Source organism: Cherax quadricarinatus, chromosome 33 (assembly GCF_038502225.1).
Source record: "Cherax quadricarinatus isolate ZL_2023a chromosome 33, ASM3850222v1, whole genome shotgun sequence".
In the NCBI taxonomy this organism is placed as follows: domain Eukaryota; kingdom Metazoa; phylum Arthropoda; class Malacostraca; order Decapoda; family Parastacidae; genus Cherax; species Cherax quadricarinatus.
In genome coordinates this window covers 31,490,678-31,510,792 of record NC_091324.1, presented here as the reverse complement: position 1 = coordinate 31,510,792, position 20,115 = coordinate 31,490,678, and the positions used below count along the sequence as shown (strand labels likewise).

Below are 20,115 nucleotides of genomic sequence, written 5' to 3'. Positions count from 1 at the left end.
CGCCATGGGTGCAGGAGAGGCTCATTGTGGGCATGGTTAAGTCTCCGGTGGAGGGTAGCCAGATTGTCCTCATTAAGGTGAGTCAGGACATGCCACATGCAACTCACCCACACAACCAGCCTTCTCATCACCACACCAGTTCTCTCTCATCACTAAACCACCACACACCAGTCCTCTTTCCATCGTTACAACCACCCTCACTACCACTGAGTTACACTTGTGAATTTACTTCCAAGTTACTACTTGCCCAACTATCCCCACCTTCCTGACATACCTAAATACAACATATCTACCTCATCATTCCTTAAACCTCAACCCATCTTAATGCCAGTTTTTTATAGTTAATTTTTTAAGGGTTTTTTCCTTTGCCCTGTGGTTCAAGAGCTTGGTTGTGAAAAAGCTATAATTAAATATTGCATGCCACATATATACAGACCTTCATAACAAATTGTCCAGAGTCTTTTAGTTGTGCAAAAAACTTTCACCTGAAACTTTACATTAATCTAGCTAGATGTATTGCAGCTTGCCGATTCTGAGGTAGAACTCAGTGATTACGTGCGTCCAGCATGTTTGGGATCCCACTCTACTGTGTCTCAGCTCTCCAAGCGCCGATGTCGAAGTCTAGGTTGGGGTGTCAGACGTAAGTACAATCCTCATTAAAACTGCTTTCATCCAACACTATCTACATAATGGAATTTTTAGCCAATAAATCTTTCTCATTTGTAATATGATATTTGGAAGACTCATATTATATTCGTGGGACAGTACTGAAGCTGTAAGTCATAAAGCGCTACCTTCTGCAAACCTTCCTCATAGAGCAAGTAATGCATCAGTACAGTATATCAAATGCATTTGAATTTCGTTACTTGTGAGAACTATGAATTGAATAATTGTGGATAGAGTTTGTAACCCATTAAGGATATATTTACAAAAATGTATATATACACACACAGGTGATCCTCTGGTGGAGTTATCTGTGACAGTGACTGCTGGGGAGGTATGTCACCGCCTGGACGGCTCTAAAGAGAAGACCATTTGTGCTCAACAAACAGCACCCACAGACAGATGTCTTGTGAGTTGACCTAATGTGCAATATTATCTTTTAGAAAGTTTATGATAAACTATGTATTTGTATCATTATATATATATATTTTATCAGCTTGGTACCTTTGCCAATGTCCATTATAAACAGGAATTGTTAAGGATAGCACACAATACCAATAAGTTGATGAGTAACTCTTGGGTTTCTTTAATGTTGAAACATTTCACCTGCACAGCAGACTTCTTCAAGCAAATACAGGCAATTATAACACTGACCACAGTAGAAGTGGAATGGTAGTTTGAGGTGATAAGTCCCTCAACCTTGATAGGTAGTTAATCCCTTAACCTGTCCACTACCAGTCAAGGCTGAGAGACTATCACCTTAAAACACACTGGAGAGATGGTAGAAGGGGACAGTGTGTTTTAAGACAATAGTCCCTCAGCCTTGATTGGTAGTGGTCAGGGATTAACCCCTTATCAAGGTGGAGGGACTTATCACCCCAAAATTACCCTTCTACTGTCACCAGCATTATAATTGCTTGTATTCAACTGAAGAAGCCTGCTGTGCAGGCTACAGTTTAAGCAAGATCAGTCATTCATGCTTATTCCAATTTAGGCATGTGTAACACTTAATAAAGATAATTAAGTGTTGCACATGCCTAAATTGGAATAAGCATGAATGACTGATCTTGCTTAAACTGTTGCCATGTATTCTATAATAGTTTTCAAGATTTTATTTGTACATTATGTAAATAAGAATTAAATATACATGCATACATATAACAAACTTGTATACACATTGTAATTTTTATAACAGTTCCTTCTTTGAAGCCCAACACTATCATCGTAGATTGGTCCCCCCAAGGGAGGCTCCTTGATGCCGATATGGGGCTCTTAATTCAAGGAATTGGACCTCCCCTCCTCTGCTTTGGATTGAACCTGAATGCCTCCCACACTCCAGGTGCTATATGACCCCTCAAATATAATGCTTCCCTGTAAATGTAATAGTTACAGATTATTACATTTAGGGGGAGTGGTACATCCACAGAGCTCGTACAGCCCCTGGAAAATGGGAGGCAACGAGGTTCGATCCAAGGGAAGGACAAGTCCAATACCTTGAAGAAAGAACCTTGTGATGTGGGGTACATTTATGCCTTTTCTTTAATGATGACATGTTGCTGTTTTCTATTAAAACCTCAAGAATACACTAAGATACTTAAACCAGTTTGTGTACCAGGTCATAGGTGCTTGTATGGCCAGGGGATCAGCAAAGTGGATGCCATGACATAGGTGGCAGGAAAGCATACTGTAGTCCAAGAGGTATTGGGTAGAGGAATTTTATGTATTGGCCCCTTCATATGGTATGGAGAAGAAGTTATGGAAGGTAGTGCAAAGAGGCCATCTGCCTCATTGACTATTAATTGAAGTCTGGTCCTTGTCAGGAACAAAGAGTACTCAAGTTGTGCTGTTTTCTCTTCTGCCTTGTATAAATGTCCCACCCCTTAGGTTATATATTGGAGTGTAATGAATTTCCTGTGGCATGTGGTGTCCAAGGTAAATAAAAAATCACTAGGCATTCTTCCTTCTATTGGATCATGTGTGCTGGGGGGGGGGGGTCTTGCTCACACATTTTAAGAAGGTGAGCAAGAACCCTGACACACGCTGGAGGGAAGGGAAAACGTCTAATGCCTTTCTCTTATTTACTCTGAACACCCATTGCCAAAATATGGAACATATTTCACCATTATTATATATCACCCATGGGTGGAATATTTCTGTAGGGCAGATGCTAGAGTAAATGGTACAATTAGCATACCTATATTATGTTCCTGATGAGGACAAGGCTTGTATATCTTTCCCTTCCCTCTGTACCATGTGCATAGACATAAAGTCCTCTACCCAACACCTTCTGAACCAGTAACATGCTTTCCCACTACGTACATCATTTCATCCACCTTGTTCCCTAGTCAGGTGTCCTCTACCCTCAAGCTAAGCCAAGTGCCCTGGAGCTAGTGAAAAAACTGGTACATGCTAGTAATAAACATGAAAAATGTATCCCACACTAAAACTTTGCCAACATCAAGGAACCTTCCATGAGGGAACTATTGTCATAAAGATGAAAATTATACTCACATTTTAGTATCAAACCACACAGTAATTATGAGGAAAACTAAAATAATCAGCTCAGATTATTATTATAATCAAAAAGAAGCGCTAAGCCACAAGGGTAATCAGCTCAGAGCAGCTGGGAAATAGGTAATCTGATTAGATCCAAGGAAAGGGAGGACAGATTCATTTACTTGGATCAAAGACCTTCCCACACAGACATAAAAAGACCACCCTGCAGGGGTGAAGCACTGGTATTCTGTTTAGTCTTTACAAGAGCTACTGGGAGTGTCTTGCATTTACTGGATATATTCATAGCAACCTCCTCTTGTTTTACCTGACCGATCTTAATGCATTATGATTATAATAATCATAACTAAGTCCTAAACTGGCAAGGAATGCATTATGAAACTTATTATTATTTTGTTTTCAGTTGGAGGAAATGAGCGGTGGTGGTCTACTGTGTGAATGGGCTGGACGGTGGGAAATAGTTGGAGTAGCCACATCCCATACAGGCTGCTTCCAGGGATCACGTCCACGCATATATGATGATATTACTGCTGCAACAGTCAGGTGGATCAAAAAAACTATTGCAGCTTTCCAACGTAATTCATAACCCATAAAAAGGATCAGTCTTCTCACTTCCGTAGGGTCTGTACCTTAGGGACCTACCTGCCACAACCACCCTGCCTGAAGACATGTAAAAATGTTTATGTAAATTCCTGCGGGTTGTTATCTATGTTCGTCTCTGGAATCAAAGCTGTGTGTGATGTAATTCAACTGAGCTGTGCTTGGATGTGACATCTACACAGCAAGGGATACCTGTACTGACATGTGCTTGCACACCACCACACTTTTTACTGGAGGTGTCTATTTACATATCAAATACTAGACATGTCATCATAGTTAATTTGATCTCGGAACAACCATATCAAATACATATCTCAAGAATCATAGTTTGATATTGACATAGGGGTTTATAAATATTTATCGAAAAGGATTTATTGTTACTTTGATGTAGAGAATTTAAAAAATTTAATAAAGTGTGATTGTTATGTTAAATGACAGAGTTTATTATTTGATTGCACAATACCTTGTAGACTCCATATTCTCGTTATTTTTAAAGACCTCTACAATAGCTTCAAGCATGAATACATAAAAAGTGTTTATCAATTATAATTTAAGGTTAATTTTTAGAAAAAAAAAAACTGCAGGACGAGATGGGCCCATACTCAATGTGTTGTGCTTAGTGGTAGAGTAGTCATAGTTTTGGGAGCCTTGCCTATTTCCTGTCAGCTTATGAACACTGTAAAACATGTATAGGTTGGCATTCTTGTGACTACACCTAACCACCATGCATTCTCATAGTTTGGGATGATGTAGATGGTATCTCCTGATGGTTCCATAGTTGCTGCATCTAGATGGTGTGTGCTATTTGTCCTCTGGCTGTGTGGAAGTATGTTTATAAATGTGTCCATGAATAACTGGACAGCATGTGTGCTAGTGGCCCTATGGCTACTTTTGCTGATGGTTCTGTGTCTACATGTGCTTTACAAGTGTAATGTCACACTTGCTTGTCTGACTCATAGTGCCACCTATAGTCTCTGGAAAAAATAAAATGATACATAAACTACAAAAGTTTCATGAGCTTTACCAGGAAAATTTGAATCAGTATCTGGTCGTCATACTCTTTGCTTTCATTTATGTTTATAATCCTTTCTGTTTGTTACACAATTGGCAGCAAACTTTTTATTTGTCCCTTTTTTTTTTTTCCAGAGACTAAGTATAGCTGGCAGTATAAATTATAAGACACTGCATTGTAATCTTATAATTGCCACCAGCATATACACTCACACACACTGCTGATAGCGTGAATAATGAAACATCGGCATCTATGTCTCAAGACTGCTCTATTGTTTACAAATGTGTCAATAAATGTTGTACAGGAAGCTGGTTTGCTTTTGGTTGTGTGAACAATCTCTGACTACAGAGACATTTTATAATCTTACAATGACCTGTTGTAAAGAAACACATATACAAGATTTTTAGTAGTAAAGTGTTTTCATGCTCTGTATGGTTTTGTTAAAAGTAATAAAATATCAGGTTTGTATGAATACTTTTTTTTTACTGCAAGAACAACTTGAAATATATATAAAAAAATTAATTTAAGTTAATACCTTTATACTATTGACAGTGAAAAAGATCACATAAGGTTTATTACAGTGAAATGACTTTGCTCAATCTGGAATGCATTTGTACCATTATGTCCAGTATCTTAACAGTTCATGTATGTATTCATAAACTGGACAGTTTTTTTTTTTTTTAATATTAAAGCAAATATTCACACTCACTTATTTTCTGATGTAATAATTCTTGATAAATGCATAATTCTCTCGACTCTCAGGCACATCGACACAGGTTCTTTATTGACAAAATATTTTGCCTGCATAACTTCGTGTCTCCATCTTGCATCAAGGTTGAGGGAATGATTCCACGAAACTTCCCGTCTCCAGGATTGTAATTCGTCTCGAATACAGAGACGAATTACAATCCTGGAGACGGGAAGTTTCTTGGAATCATTCCCTCAACGTTGATGCAAGATGGTCAGCCTTAGCCTAAATCAGAGGCATGAGGCCAGGTAACTTGTGTAATGGAACAGGAAGTGAGGTGTAGCAGCCAGGAGGTGTCACAAGTGAACTGGGTCCAGAAGTGGAAACAAGGCATGCTACAGCATTAGAACTAGAGCTTAAGACATCGTCTGTACCAAAATACCATGGTGCTGATGTGTCAGACAAGTATTATGGTATACAATAATGCCAAGTTAATGGACAAGACTTGCAATGTCAATATGCCCATATTGTATACTATTTGTAATACCCGTAACACAGTAACATCATGACATCTTAGTACAGGGGATGTCTTCAAAAAAAACTATTGCTCACAACTGTTTAGAATGACCTACTTCTACTAGTGGGCCCAGTTTACCTGTGACCTAATCTCTAAGCTGCTGCACCTCACTTCCTGTCCTCTGCGTTAAGCTAAGAGATGAGACTGACCAGGTTCCATCACAACTGAAGCCATTTCGTCAATAAAGAAATCAAACTTGTATCTTAACACACACCAGCCCGTCCTCCTAAAAGTGTAAACTTGTTTACTGTTTTAAAGCTAAATTCTTGATTTATACAAGGTTGGGTCTTTCTAGATCATTTATTAATAAAAATTTCTATTATTGTGGGACTCAAAAGGTCTGTCAAATAATCACTTTTCATTCCAATGTCAGTTACACACCTAAGCAACAGTAAAGTACAGACTGATTAGGAGGATGGGCTGCATGCATACAGACGCTAAAACTCAACCCCTGCAATCACATATAGATTAGTACATAAATGAGGACCTTCAGCTAGATTTAGATGTTACAGGGATGGTGAAGCAACTAGCTGCCAAGTTCAAGGTCATGAAATTTGGTGAAGAAGAGACCAGAGACAATACAGACTGAGAGGTGTGAAACTACAGGCATGGACAAAAAAGGCAAGAGTGAATATCACACTGAACATATTGGCGGATAAGAATGTAAATCATACAACTTGCCAGCCTATGTGAGGTTAACAAATCTTGGAATGACCCTCAGAAATGACAATGGTCTTTTAGGATTTTTGTACACACAGTACATCAGGCTCTTTTTCGAATGTGCAGTGCCAGCTTGGAGTCCCCCACCTGATTAAACATGCTCAAAAGCTTTGAGAGATGCAAAATTTTGTATCTGTATTAGTCCCAGAACTAAGAGGGGTACATTATTAGGAGAAACTGACAATCCCATAATAAAGACAATGGAAGACCTGATCATTTACAAGATACCTGGGAATTAATATGGCCAATAAAACACACAATCACAGGATGTCCAAAAGTGCTTTGTCTCGAAGGCACTAGGAAAGTGGAATAAACTGGAGAAGCCAAGTGATATAACATACAGAAAACTTGCTACATTTTGATTACTAGCCTTGGTCTTATGCTCAAGGGAGGTGGCAGGGAATTATGAACAATGGTACATGAATATATCTGTTGATAATGCACAACCTTATACAAGATAAGCAACTGTGTATGATTACAGGAAGATTAAACTAATTAAGTGGATCAAGATGATGAAATCTAATGTTATATAATGGAAGCAAGTTAATGTGAAACATGCCAGACACACACACAATATAAACTGTGTAACAGAACACTAAAGGTATTAAAAGGACCTAGGAGTCATCAATGACAACTGTCACCAGGAAATTACAAACTAAATAGTGAGGAACCCTTAGTTTTGAATGCTACTTAGAGATGTGGATGAATTAAAAAACTGCTCACAACATACTTAGTGGCAAATTAGCTAAAGGAGCAGTTTTTATGTGAAATGGAGCTTCATTTCACATAATTGCTTCAATGGAGAAAGCGTCTTTTCTCCAAATTTATATATCTTATCCATCACTGAGTAATTGTAAGCATACGATATTAATGGATAAATCTATTGCATATACATGTACAAGGTATGTGTGTTCCTCCAGGACCCTTTTGCTCTTAATCTGCCACTACATATATTACACCAAAATTGAAATATGCAATGCTATTATGGTGTCCACACACAAAAAACACTTTAAATGAAGTCTAAAGATTTTCCACAAAACTACTCCCAAAGTTAAAAACTGGATATACCATCTTTACTGACAGAAGAGAATGAGGCAAGATAAACACATTCAGGATTATAAAATAATATAAAAGAATTGACCAAAAAAAAAAAAAAAAAAAAGGAAGTTTTTGAAGAGAAGCAGAACAATGTAATGAGCTACAATGGTAAATTTTCAAAAATTACAATGTACATACTAAAGATGAGACACCAGGAGTTCAGTTTAGCTTCTGTAACTACAAAGAGGTAATCTCACATACATGTTCTCTAAAAAAAAAAAAATTTAAAATGTCAGAAAATAAATGAGTAAGAACTTTGAGCTATTGACAGACAGTTAATAACGATTTTAACCATTTAAATTTATCACAATTTGCATATACACAAATATATACATGTATATGAAAACTTTTTTAAATCTTCCTAAATGCTTGTTAAAGACTGTTTTTAAATAATTAATTCTTTTAAACACAATCTTTGATGAGGATAACTGGCAATTTAAGTTGCTTTTCCATATTTGCCCTATACTATTGTACAGTTAAAATATGACTTACAGTTTGTATATACAGTAATTATGAGCATGAACTAATAAAAAATGTAATAAAATGTGAAATGTTTTTGTTCTATATAATTCAACATGCCTGCCCTGTCCAACAAGCAATGTTTATAATATTGTACAATTCACATATCTCTATTACAGATAAAGTTGTCAAAAGATTGTAAGTAGCATCACATTACAAAATGAATAAATAGCAAAACTGAAAAAATTTCAAAATTAATGGGCTCTGAGATAGCCACATACAGTATTCGACTCTGGAAGACCTGACCGGCCTTTTACGTCGTACTGAGCTATGAGCACTAATGATATAGGACTGACTAGGTAGAACTTTCACTCTAGTCTATAATGCTAGGTGGAGCTGTTTTATATGTGTAATATTAGTGGAACAAGCAGGCATCCAGTATGCTCTATGTGCAGGGTGACTTAGGGATGTATGAACACAGGATCTGTCAGAGATGTTACACCAACATGTGGAGCTGTACTCTGATTTCTCCTGAGAAAGTTGATGTAATATGGCAGTTTTGTGTAATGCCTAAAATATTGTGAAATATTTTTGTTGAATGCCCGATTGTATTGACCATTTATAATATATGCGATATTTTCTTAGATATTAAGCAAATTCGCAGGGTGTACATACAAGTATCTGTTTTGAATTAAAAATTACACAATTCAGTACACTAATATTTAATATGTTCAAATTTTTAATTACTAACATATAAATTAAAAACTAACTTAAGGCTACGAAACCAGTAGTCTTTGCCATTACATACAATTATTCTAAATTTAAGTGTACCCATACCTATCAAAATCAACTACATGAAAAATATTTATGCTAATAGATTAACTGTAGTGGCCAAGAATGGCATCACCTTGTGTCTGACCATACTAATTTTATCTTAATTTGTCATGATACTGTTGTACCCCTGCTTCTTCCAATGAAAGTGTACTATTCTGAAGAACATGTGACAAATGCTGCCTGTAATGTATAAAGAATTATGTAAATTGGTTTGTGTATAAATAATAACTATGTTTGATGAGTAAACAGTGTTTTCTTAGCCAAGTACCTTGGTTCCATTTGCAAGTGCTATACTTGTAACTCTGAAAACGTTTCAGTACTGAACGATCTATAGCCTTTGAGATAAATAAGCAGTCATGTTAAACGATTGAAAATTATCACCTAAATATTAATCAATGTCATAGAAATCTTGTGTGATTTTCAACTCAAACATCCTGGTGACATTAACTTAGCTATGCTTGGTTTAACATTTGATAATAAACTAGTAGCCTGCCCATTCAAATATATTGGAGCTGTAAAATTTAAGCACTTGTAGTTAATATATTCGAGTTTACTTGGAATGTCCTAAACCATAAAAATTTATTTTTTAATGTTTTTTTCTTCGCAAGCAATGTCAAGTTCGAGTTACCTTCAACCTCCTCATGGCTACTTCTCTGAAATCTTTTCTCCAATATTACTCCTCTCACATGCAAAGGAATTTGAAGTGTTATCTGTAAAATACAAGAAATGTAAGTAGCCAACCTATCATCAGTCTTGAATGTTACATACCATGTTAATGTATCCCACATTTCCAAACCCTCCAACCCAACCACTGCAAGGCCTTGGTTTGATGATCTTACATGTGTTTTATCTGGAACTGCTATACATTTTCTTTAAAAGTGCCTGCACCCAGAAGGATGGGTAGGGATGCTGCTGTTCGGATAACCATTTAAATTGTGATGTCTGTGTACTTCTGGCAAGGAAACTATCAAATGAGAGTCAATGTGTTTCTGTTTTGGGCCACCCTGCCTTTGTGCAAAATAACTGGTATGGCAAAAAAAATAAAATTAGCAAATGAAGGCAATGTGCTGAACAATCCCAAATACAGCACATTCCAATTTTTGAAGACATCTGACATATTTCCTTGCTGGGATATAAATACAATTAGGTTTGATATAAGAGAAACTACCTTTATTGTGTGAATACTTTTAACAAATATACATAAATATACTGATGATCATTTTCCTTACTGCACAGTTATATGTCCTTAGGTGCTGCACTAGAAATCTCAAAGAATATGTCTGGCATAACATAAGGTGTGATTTAGTGAAAACTCAAACTCTACATATAATGTAATGAAAACTCGTAATCAAAATATTAAAAAAATTGATACACAATGCTGCGCATTTTAGTAAAACATCAAATACAGTAGGTTTCCACCTTGATTTTCTGCACTTATAATATTGACACTTAGGAACGAATTAATTACTTTTGAAACATGATCCACAGTTATAAACATTGCAAATATTCAAACAAATTCATTTAAAGAATTTTTTCTTAGTTTTATTATTAAATGCATTCATACTTTGTGTATGTTCATTTTATGCACATATTCATATATCTAACTTTCGTTTTTCCTTTTGGGCCACCCCGCCTCGGTGGGATACGGCCGGTGTGTTGAAAGAAGATTCATATATCTGGGAGTGGACATGTTGGCAGATGGGTCTATGAAAGACAAGGTGAACCAAACAATAGTCATGAGGAAAAAGTTAGGTGGTGTGTTGAGGCATCTGTAGAAAGAAAAGTTTTATCTATGGAAGCAAAAAAAAAATAACGTCCCAGACTATAGTGGTACAACAGTTTTATGTGGGTGTGAGGCATAGTCTTTAAGTGTTGCAGTGAGGAGGAGGCTGGAAGCAGTGGAGACATTATGTTTGAAAATAATGTGTGGTGTGAATATTATGCAGAGAATTCAGAAGACTGAGTAGGGTTACCAAAGATATAATTTAGAGGGCTGAAGAGTTACTGAGGCAGTTCAGGCATTAAAAGGGGCTGAAGAATAATAAGATGACCAAGAGTGTGTATAGAAGGAATGATGGGGATTACTCCAGTCATCTTACACCATACATTCATTCACACCTGTGAGAAAGTGCTAAATATGTGTAAAGAGTACTGTATTTAGATATGATGTGAGAGAGGGTGAGAATGAAGAGGAAGTATGAGAAAGACAGTCCAGCCACTATCTGCCCCTACACATCTGTACTGTACTCTGTTCTGTTTATTTAACATGTACACATTAAACTATTTAATAATATTTGTTAAACATTGTTTAATTTAAGGAATGGTACTGAATGTAAAACAATGGATAAATATTCTTAATTAAAAACTAAATAAAATTAGATACTGAAAATCATGGCTAAGTAACTCATCACTGATTATAACATGGGTCTGTGGGAAAAAATGGATTCCAAGTTGTGAACAATCAACTCCAGAAAAATTTACAGGAATGAATTAATGTAGTTACAACCTTGTTAAAAATGAGAAATGCACATATAGTATATTTACATTTAAGAGTAGAAGGCACACTTCTCTTAAGTTAATAATCATAAATGTTCGTGTGTGACTATTAGTATTAATATATGTAATCCTTTCACAATTTCAAGTTACAACCTAACTAGGATGATCCAAATTTATACACATCACTTGTATGATTATATATAAAAGTTTTGAGTATGTTATAATGATGAAATCTATGTCTTTAAGTGAAACTTGTACACCCCATAGTTAATTACTCTAAGTACAGTAATTTGCAATTCTTGTGGAGACAAAACAAAATCTCACATTATAAATACTCATTCACCTTGGCTCTGGTCACTCTGCCCTGGCTGCTCTTCTAACACAGCGAGGACACTTCCTCCGTCCTCGAGCGCACACGGCATGGTACACCCCATAGCACACAGCACACTGCAATTTTTAAGATTTAAGGAGCTAATTATAGTAATGGGGAAGTGTTAACTCCATAAGGGTCATACAGCACTTGATCTGAGGAAGGGGAGGAGTAGCTTCAATTCTTAAGCCCAAGAGAATGTCAGCAGCATCAAGACAAACAGAAAATTTTACAGTATAATGATAAAATGCTGTACGGTTTAATTATAATAAACGGTGCTATCGTAATATACTCAATGAATTTCAATCCAGTGTTATGGATGGGATCAATATATATTTAATTCATACAGCATTTTAAAATAAAACAAAAGATAAATTTTGCAGTTATATTAAAAAAATTAATAGTATTTTTATATTGTAATAAAACAAAACAAATAATAATATCTTCTTTCAACACACCGGCCGTATCCCACCGAGGTGGGGTGGCCCAAAAGGAAAAATGAAAGTTTCTCTTTTTACATTTAGTAATATATACAGGAGAAGAGGTTACTAGCCCCTTGCTCCCAGCATTTTAGTCGCCTCTTACGACACGCATGGCTTACAGAGGAAGAATTCTGTTCCACTTCCCCATGGAGATAAGAGGAAATAAACAAGAATAAGAACCAGAAAGAAAATAGGAGAAAACTCAGAGGGGTGTGTTTATATGTGCAGTGTGACCTAAGTGTAAGTAGAAGTAGCAAGACGTACCTGCAATCTTGCATGTTCATGAGACAGAAAAAAGGACACCAGCAATCCTACCATCATGTAAAACAATTACAGGCTTTCGCTTTACACTCACTTGGCAGGACGGTAGTACCTCCCTGGGCGGTTGCTGTCTACCAACCTACTACCTAGGAAATAATGAAATATAAAGTATATAAAATTTTCTTCAGTAACTTTTTAGTAACTGAATAAAGAAGTGGTTAATATCCCCTCACTTCAAGTAAGTTGGTGAAAAGTTTTTTTCGTTGGATCACCCTGCATTCGCGGGATGTGCGAGATCACAGTTCAGATTACCCTCTGACTACAACATCCCTACCCCTCCTCCTGAGTGCAGGCACAGTCCTTCCTACTTCCAGAACTTGTCCAGTTAACCAGTTTTCACTGAATCCGTTCATAAAAGTCACCTTGTTCACACTCCAACATCATGTCCATTAAAAACTACTTGTTTCCATTCACCCCTATCTAAAACACTCGCACTGGCTGCTCAGACCCCTAAGACTCACAAGCCTCTTTTACCCCCTTCCTCCAACTGTTCCTGGGACAACTCCTACCCCTCCTACCTCAGTCCATATTCATACACTCTCCTTGTCATTCTATCCCTTACTAACCTCTCTACATGTCCAAACCACCTTAACCTCTCATCAGCCCTTTAAATTATATCCTTGGTGACCCCCAGACTCCCTTTAATTTCTACGCTCCAAATTCTCTGCATGACATTCACACCACAAATTGCTTTCAAACAATGACATCTCCACTGACTCTAGCCTCCTCCTCCACTGTAGCATTCAAAATCCATGCCTCTCACACACACACAAACATGTTTTTACCACTGCTGTATACTCTGGTACATTCCCTATTTTTTTTTTTTTGCCTCCATAGAAAAACGTTTCTCCTTCCACAGATGCTTCAGCACACCACCCAACATTTTCACTTTGTCTTTCATTAGTCAGTTCCACAGGATCTAAATTCTCCATTCCTTTTCTCCATGCTCTTTCCCTCTAATCTGATATTCAATGTTACCCTCATCTCTTTTTTTTTACATACCCTACCAAATACATCCACCAACCTTTGCAACTTGTCTTCAGAATATACAGTGCTAGTCACGGCATTATGCTGGGCGAGTGCCCCGGCATAATGCTGTGACGAAAATCAAAGGCTTTCCATACAGGGGGTGGGTAATTTTTCATCAGTGCATTATGCTGGGTAGCATCCATCAGCATGACATCACGGTCTGCTGCCACTCCACAGTGACTCCTCAGTGCTCACGTGGCTGCCGTGGTGAAAGGAAGTATTGCACTTTTGTCTCTCATCCACCTCATCTTTTGTCCGGTGTTCCCTATGGTTTTGGGGCTATACACGGTTGATTATGGGTAAAGTGAAGTCTTTAACACCCGAAACTATAGCTCAAATCATAGGGCTTCACAAAGCTGGGCACCAGATGAAAGAAATTGTGGAAAATATTGGTGTGAGAGAGAGTTCACTGAGGAACTGGGTGCAGCATTTCAAGGCTGGTGGTGGTGTCGAGTTACCATCTGCCAAACATCAGCCTGGCCCCTCGAAGAAGACATCTGTTCGTACTTTAACTGTGTTAAAGAAGCAGTTAGAGAGTACACCTAAGATAACTGCTAGAGAATTGAAAGAAAAGAACCCACATCTTCTCTCAGAGGTGTCTGTAAGAAATGTTAACAGACATGTGTCAGAACTGAGCTACAGTAGTCACCGCCAGGTCAAGAAACCGATGCTCTCCAAGTTCACAGAAGAAACGTAGGTTGGATTATGCAAAGAAATATCTTCACTAGAATCCTAAACAGTGGTTTGAAGTAATTTGGAGTGATGAAGCAATCTTCACCATCACCTGTAGCTGTGGGAGACATGCAGACCGGCCGAGAGGTAATGACCAGCCAGACCCATGCTACACCTTTGGGACCACCAAACACCCAGACTCGCTCATGGTTTGGGGGTGTTTCAGTGCTCAGAGTGTTGGTGAACTCATTGTGCTTCCCAAGAACCAGCACAGCGGACCCCCGGATTACGTAATTAATCCGTTCCAGAGAGAGTGACTTTTCCCGAATTAATTTTCCCCATAATAAATAATGGGTTTAAAAGGGCCACTCAAAGATAAGCCTTATGTAGTGGTGGTGAAGGTGGCGATGTTAGTCAGTAGCCCTATGTACCTCCAACAACAATGGAGGAGCCAGCTTTGTGCTGTCCTTTTTCTATCAATTAATCGCTTAACTTACTTGCTACACTGTTAATACTACACTTTATCGCTGGCTGGCACTATAGCCTTTATCAACTCCTGCTTCTTTAGTATTGTACATACTGAAGAATCACTGAAAAAGGCACATTCTCCCCTCTCTCAGCCCTTTACCAAAGGGCTGGCTGGCACTAGTAGCTATCTTTAGGCCCATGGTGGCTTATTTAGCAGTTACAAGCACTAAAAAGAATGGAATAATACAAACTGTATCGTATGAACGCATGGGACTGTCCTCACTGGCTGTACATGGAGTGTCAGGGCCGCACGGACACGTTTCGGATGAATGACTTATACCGAGTTCAGCGACATTCGCCGAGCCAACATTTTGACAAAAAAACGTTACTTATTCCAAGGGTCCACTGTATTTTTTTTTTTTTAACAAGTCATCCATCTCCCATCCAAAAAGAAAGAAAATCCCCAAACAGAAAATATTTTCATCATCATTCAACACTTTCACCTCACTCACACATCATCACTGTTTTTGCAGAGATACTCAGAATACAACAGTTTAGAAGCATATACGTATAGATACACAACATATCCCTCCAAACTGCCAATATCCCAAACCCATCCTTTAAAGTGCAGGCATTGTACTTCCCATTTCCAGGACTCAAGTCTGGCTATATAAAAATAACCGGTTTCCCTGAATCTCTTCACTATATATTACCCTGCTCACACTCCAACATCTCGTCAGGTCCCAAATACCATTCGTCTCCATTCACTCTTATCTAACACACATGCACGCTTGCTGGAAGTCCAAGCCCCTTGCCCACAAAACCTCCTTTACCCCCTCCCTCCAACCTTTTCGAGGATGACCTCTACCCCGCCTTCCTTCCCCTACAGATTTATACGCTCTCCATGTCATTCTACTTTGATCCATTCTCTCTAAATGACCAAACCACCTCAACAACCCCTCTTCAGCCCTCTGACTAATATTTTTATTAACTCCACACCTTCTCCTAATTTCCACACTCCAAATTTTCTGCACAATATTTACACAATACATTGCCCTTAGACAGGACATCTCCACTGCCTCCAACCGTCTCCTCGCTGCAGCATTTACAACCCAAGCTTCACACCCATATAAGAGTGTTGGTACCACTATACTTTCACTGTATATGAACCAGTATAATTACCTGGAGTTATTGTGTGACAATTTACCTGAGGCGTTGAAAAGTGTGGGGCTACGGTTTTTATGCAGGATGGTGCACCATGTCATACTGCCAAATCTGTAGTTCAGTGGCTTAAAGACTGTGAAGTGAGGTTCTTTAATGACTGGCCAGGTAATTTCCCAGACCTAAACCCTATCGACAACCTCTGGTCAATAGTGAAACGAAGTTTACTGGGTAAGAATATCAGTTCCATTCCACGGCTGGAGGCTGTTCTACAGGAGGCAAGGAATAATATACCTCCCCAAACCCTCAAGAATTTGCGAGTCTTTCTACATGGCTGAGGGACATGATTAAGCATAAAGGATGCAGCACCAAGTATTAAAACCTCAATAAGTGTGCAAATATTATAATCCTTCATGGTATGTGTTTGGGTTTTGGTATGTGTGTGGGGACTGGGCGGCATAATGCCGTGACTAGCACTGTATGTACAATTATTTAACACACTGGTTATCTCTCATCGAGATAAAGTGACAAAAAAAGGGAAACAGTAGATAACCACAAACAGGTATTCATGAAATGACAGAAAATTCTATAGGAAACATTTAATCATCATCTCTCATGTACAAGGTGCTATCAAAATGTTTGCAATAATGCACTGACATGACAAAACATGACCATTTAACCTCAACAGAATGGACAACCACACTGAACTCTCCATGGTACTTCACAAAAAGTGTGTACTGTGCAGCATGATCTGCCCCTCTGTCACATTTCACCCAGAAAGTGCATGAAAATTCAAGTATGGAAACCCTTTGATGGTACCTCTTATCTCACTGCTGAGAAAGCTCAATATATAGTACAAGCATTATACTGATACGGAAGTTCTAAACCCATAAGGACCATATGGAAAATGAGAGGAAATCACATTAAATCCAGGGAATGGTGGCTCCAATTCCATAGATTAGAAGCCCTTCACTGGTATCAGGGTACACATTCCCCCACAGATAAAAAAAACATAAAAAGTACTAACTGTGTATGTATTGCCAAGCTGGAATGGATAGATGATTTCTGTATCCGAACACAGCTCACAAATGAAGCCTCGGGGAGAGCAAACCTCACACTGGCTTATGTGCTCACGTCCGAAAGTGACGGCTTGCCTTACTCTAGGCACAAGTTGACCACTAGCCACCAGTTGTAAGTCCTGAAACATATACATCAGTTACAAAAATCACTTGTATGGATATAAGGTACAGTGGGCATTCAATCTGCAAGGGTTACATTCCTGAACACTGCTACCAATAGTTTCCCCAGCTTATGGACTTAAAAAACATATGGGAAAAACAGAGTTGTGTTCCTCAGACCTCAAAAAAAAAAAAAAAATTTTTACTATCACAATTCTTCAAAAGATAATAGTACCACTGTATTTCTTTCCAGCTAATTTTGTGGATGAGCATATGCTCTGTGAAATACCTGAACTTTAGAGAGGTTCAGACAGTTAAAAAAAAAAAAAAAGAGTACATGCAGCTATAAATTGGTTACTTTAATACTTTACAGTATTTATTTCTTAATTTCAAGTTGGGTTGGTGGTTAACACACTGAAGTGAGTGAAGAGGGTGGCTGTGACCCATTAGGGACCTTGTTTTATTTAGATGTAATGACCTATTCCTCTTTCTTTTCACTGTGTCACACTGAGGATTGCTCATCGTTTCGTATAGAACAAGTCATTGATTCTCTCCCTCAAAATGTTCATGCCATCTCCACGATGCATGCACCACCCTTCAGCATCTCAATTACTGCACCTCTAATTTTTTTAAATAGGCATAGTTTCATGCTTAATTTTCTTCCTTGCTTCACCAGCTTAATTTCTAATCCATTTGGATGCCATGATAAATATCCAAAGATGAGATGAGCACTAAGCAAAAATCATATTTTACATATACAGATACACTGACCCACGTGGAAAACTGTTTGTTTACATCCATTCACCCTCCCTTACACCCTTCACCACACTTCCAAAACAATGGAGTTCCCCAATATGTAATGATGAGTTTCCTGCCTCCCTGTCATGATGCTTCGCAAAGGAAATGAATTCCACTCTGGTATGCCTTAATGGAAATGGCATGCCTCTATTGAAAATGAAAGCCTGAATGTAAATTGCATAGTATTGAAAATGTGAGCTATGATCACACAACTTTAGGTTTTTCCACAGCGTATGATACCGACAAGTGGAAAAGGACACTTGTAGAGCATAGGCCTTGTTCCAATCAACATGTTGAAGTGATTGAGATGTGTCTTTCTCCGTATCACTTGTATTAACTTAAATAAATCATTCTTATTTATCACATACATAAACATACAGAATTTACACACATTTATATCAATAAACAAGAAATATCATTTATACACATTACTTGCATGAACAAACATGCACTTTATACACATTACATATACCATCCGACTTACGACCTGCTCAACATACAACCACTCGACTTATGACCATGTTTTGTATGCAGATGTTCTGGGAAATAAACAACTGTGTTGTATACAGTGTTTCTCCCAAACCTTACAGTATAAAATACAGTACTAACAGCATGAAAAGTATAGTAAAAAATGAAATACCAAAATAAAACAATAAAATAAAATCATTACATAGTGTGATGCTGATATTCAGTAGCAAGGTTTGACTTTCGTCCATTTTGACTTACAACCGGTTAGTCGTAACCAAGCTCGGTCATAAGTCCGATGGTAGGTGTATATACAACCACACATCACTTACATAAACAATTATATACAGAATGTATATACAGTACCATCATTAATATAAATAATGATATATACATCTTTTACACACTTACATAAATAATAACATACACATTAATAAGGGAGTACCTCCATGGAAGGTTGCACAGCATATGATATTCCACTTTTTGTAACACAAGTACACTTTTTGGTTTACACAATTTTCACTGGGTCACTGAACTGGAAATGTTAAATCTTTGTGTACTATATTATCTGGGACTGTACTGTACCTCTACACTCCTGAACACTCTGCATGTAATATATAAGTATCAATACTCACAGCAACTGAGTAGAGATGAACATGTTCATACATATGTTCTCTTGGCCAGAGCATCTTCCGTAGTTGTTCCCCAACACCTGATCTACAGGTGAACAAGTACGCTCGCACATACAACAGCTGAGTACGTAGCATCTGAGTGTATGAAACCAAATTGTTAAAGTAAATAATGATGTTTAAAGTGTCAGTCTGCACGCTACAGGATAAAAGCTCACATTCAAACACGAGGTGAAACTTAAGAATGAGCAAGGTCATGTATCAAGACTGGTGCCTGAATTGAGAGTAATGACTTGCAAAGAGAAAATGCAAGTGCCAAGTATAATGCTACTTGAGGAATACAGAGAAAGAAAAGATATGATCATGATATACAAAATACAACAGGGTATAGACAAGGATAGCTGTTCTTTTCCAGAAATGCAACAAGAACAAGTGTGCATAGCTGGAAATTACATACCAAAATGAGCCACATGGACATGAGGATGCCTTTCTCCCAATGTTTGTGATAAAGGAGTAAACTGCCTGCTTTTAACATTAGTGTTGGAAATGGCAACGAGTGAAGTTTCAACACACATTCATCATCTTAAATTTGATTTCCAATGGATCAATTTAGCATTTTGTCAACTCGTAGGATTTATCTAGATGTTTCTGTGTTTGACAAGCATTGCTGGTGTCATCCTTGCTGCAGCTGTTATTTGTTCCTTAATTCTTGTGAACAAATCTCTTCCCAAAAAGAAATTTTTCCTGGTGATCCTTTCCTCACCACTCTGTCAACCTAATTGCTGCCCACAAGAGGATGGTGAATACTCCTATTTTCTTAAAAGGAAACATTAAAAGGAGACTTTCTTGGTGAGGTATCCAAGTGCAGCAGTGACACGAGT

General features: G+C 37.8%; 2 protein-coding genes across 5 annotated transcripts in view; one reads left to right on the top strand and one right to left on the bottom strand.

Moving 5' to 3' along the window:
• Positions 1–6: 6 nt before the first annotated feature.
• LOC128693859 (chymotrypsin A) lies at positions 7–4,389 on the top strand. Its single transcript, XM_070091024.1, has 4 exons — positions 7–77; positions 523–640; positions 954–1,072; positions 3,581–4,389. Exons 1-4 carry the CDS (start codon positions 33–35, stop codon positions 3,761–3,763), a joined length of 465 nt encoding a protein of 154 aa, XP_069947125.1. The 5' UTR covers positions 7–32; the 3' UTR covers positions 3,764–4,389.
• A 1,029-nt stretch (positions 4,390–5,418) lies between these two features.
• Plekhm1 (Pleckstrin homology and RUN domain containing M1) overlaps positions 5,419–20,115 on the bottom strand; it is a 31,628-nt gene continuing 16,931 nt past the window's right edge. The window contains exons 8-11 of one of the 4 annotated variants that reach the window (XM_053783918.2): positions 19,241–19,372; positions 17,192–17,362; positions 12,005–12,108; positions 5,419–9,875 (exon numbers count right to left, since the gene is read on the bottom strand). In XM_053783918.2, the coding sequence (XP_053639893.1) occupies positions 12,016–12,108; positions 17,192–17,362; positions 19,241–19,372 (396 nt within the window). In that variant the 3' untranslated portion in view covers positions 5,419–9,875; positions 12,005–12,015. Of the gene's footprint in view, positions 9,876–10,313; positions 12,109–17,191; positions 17,363–19,240; positions 19,373–20,115 lie in introns of those variants that run through there. The other 3 variants (XM_070091023.1, XM_053783917.1, XM_053783916.1) reach the window with 3 other exon arrangements.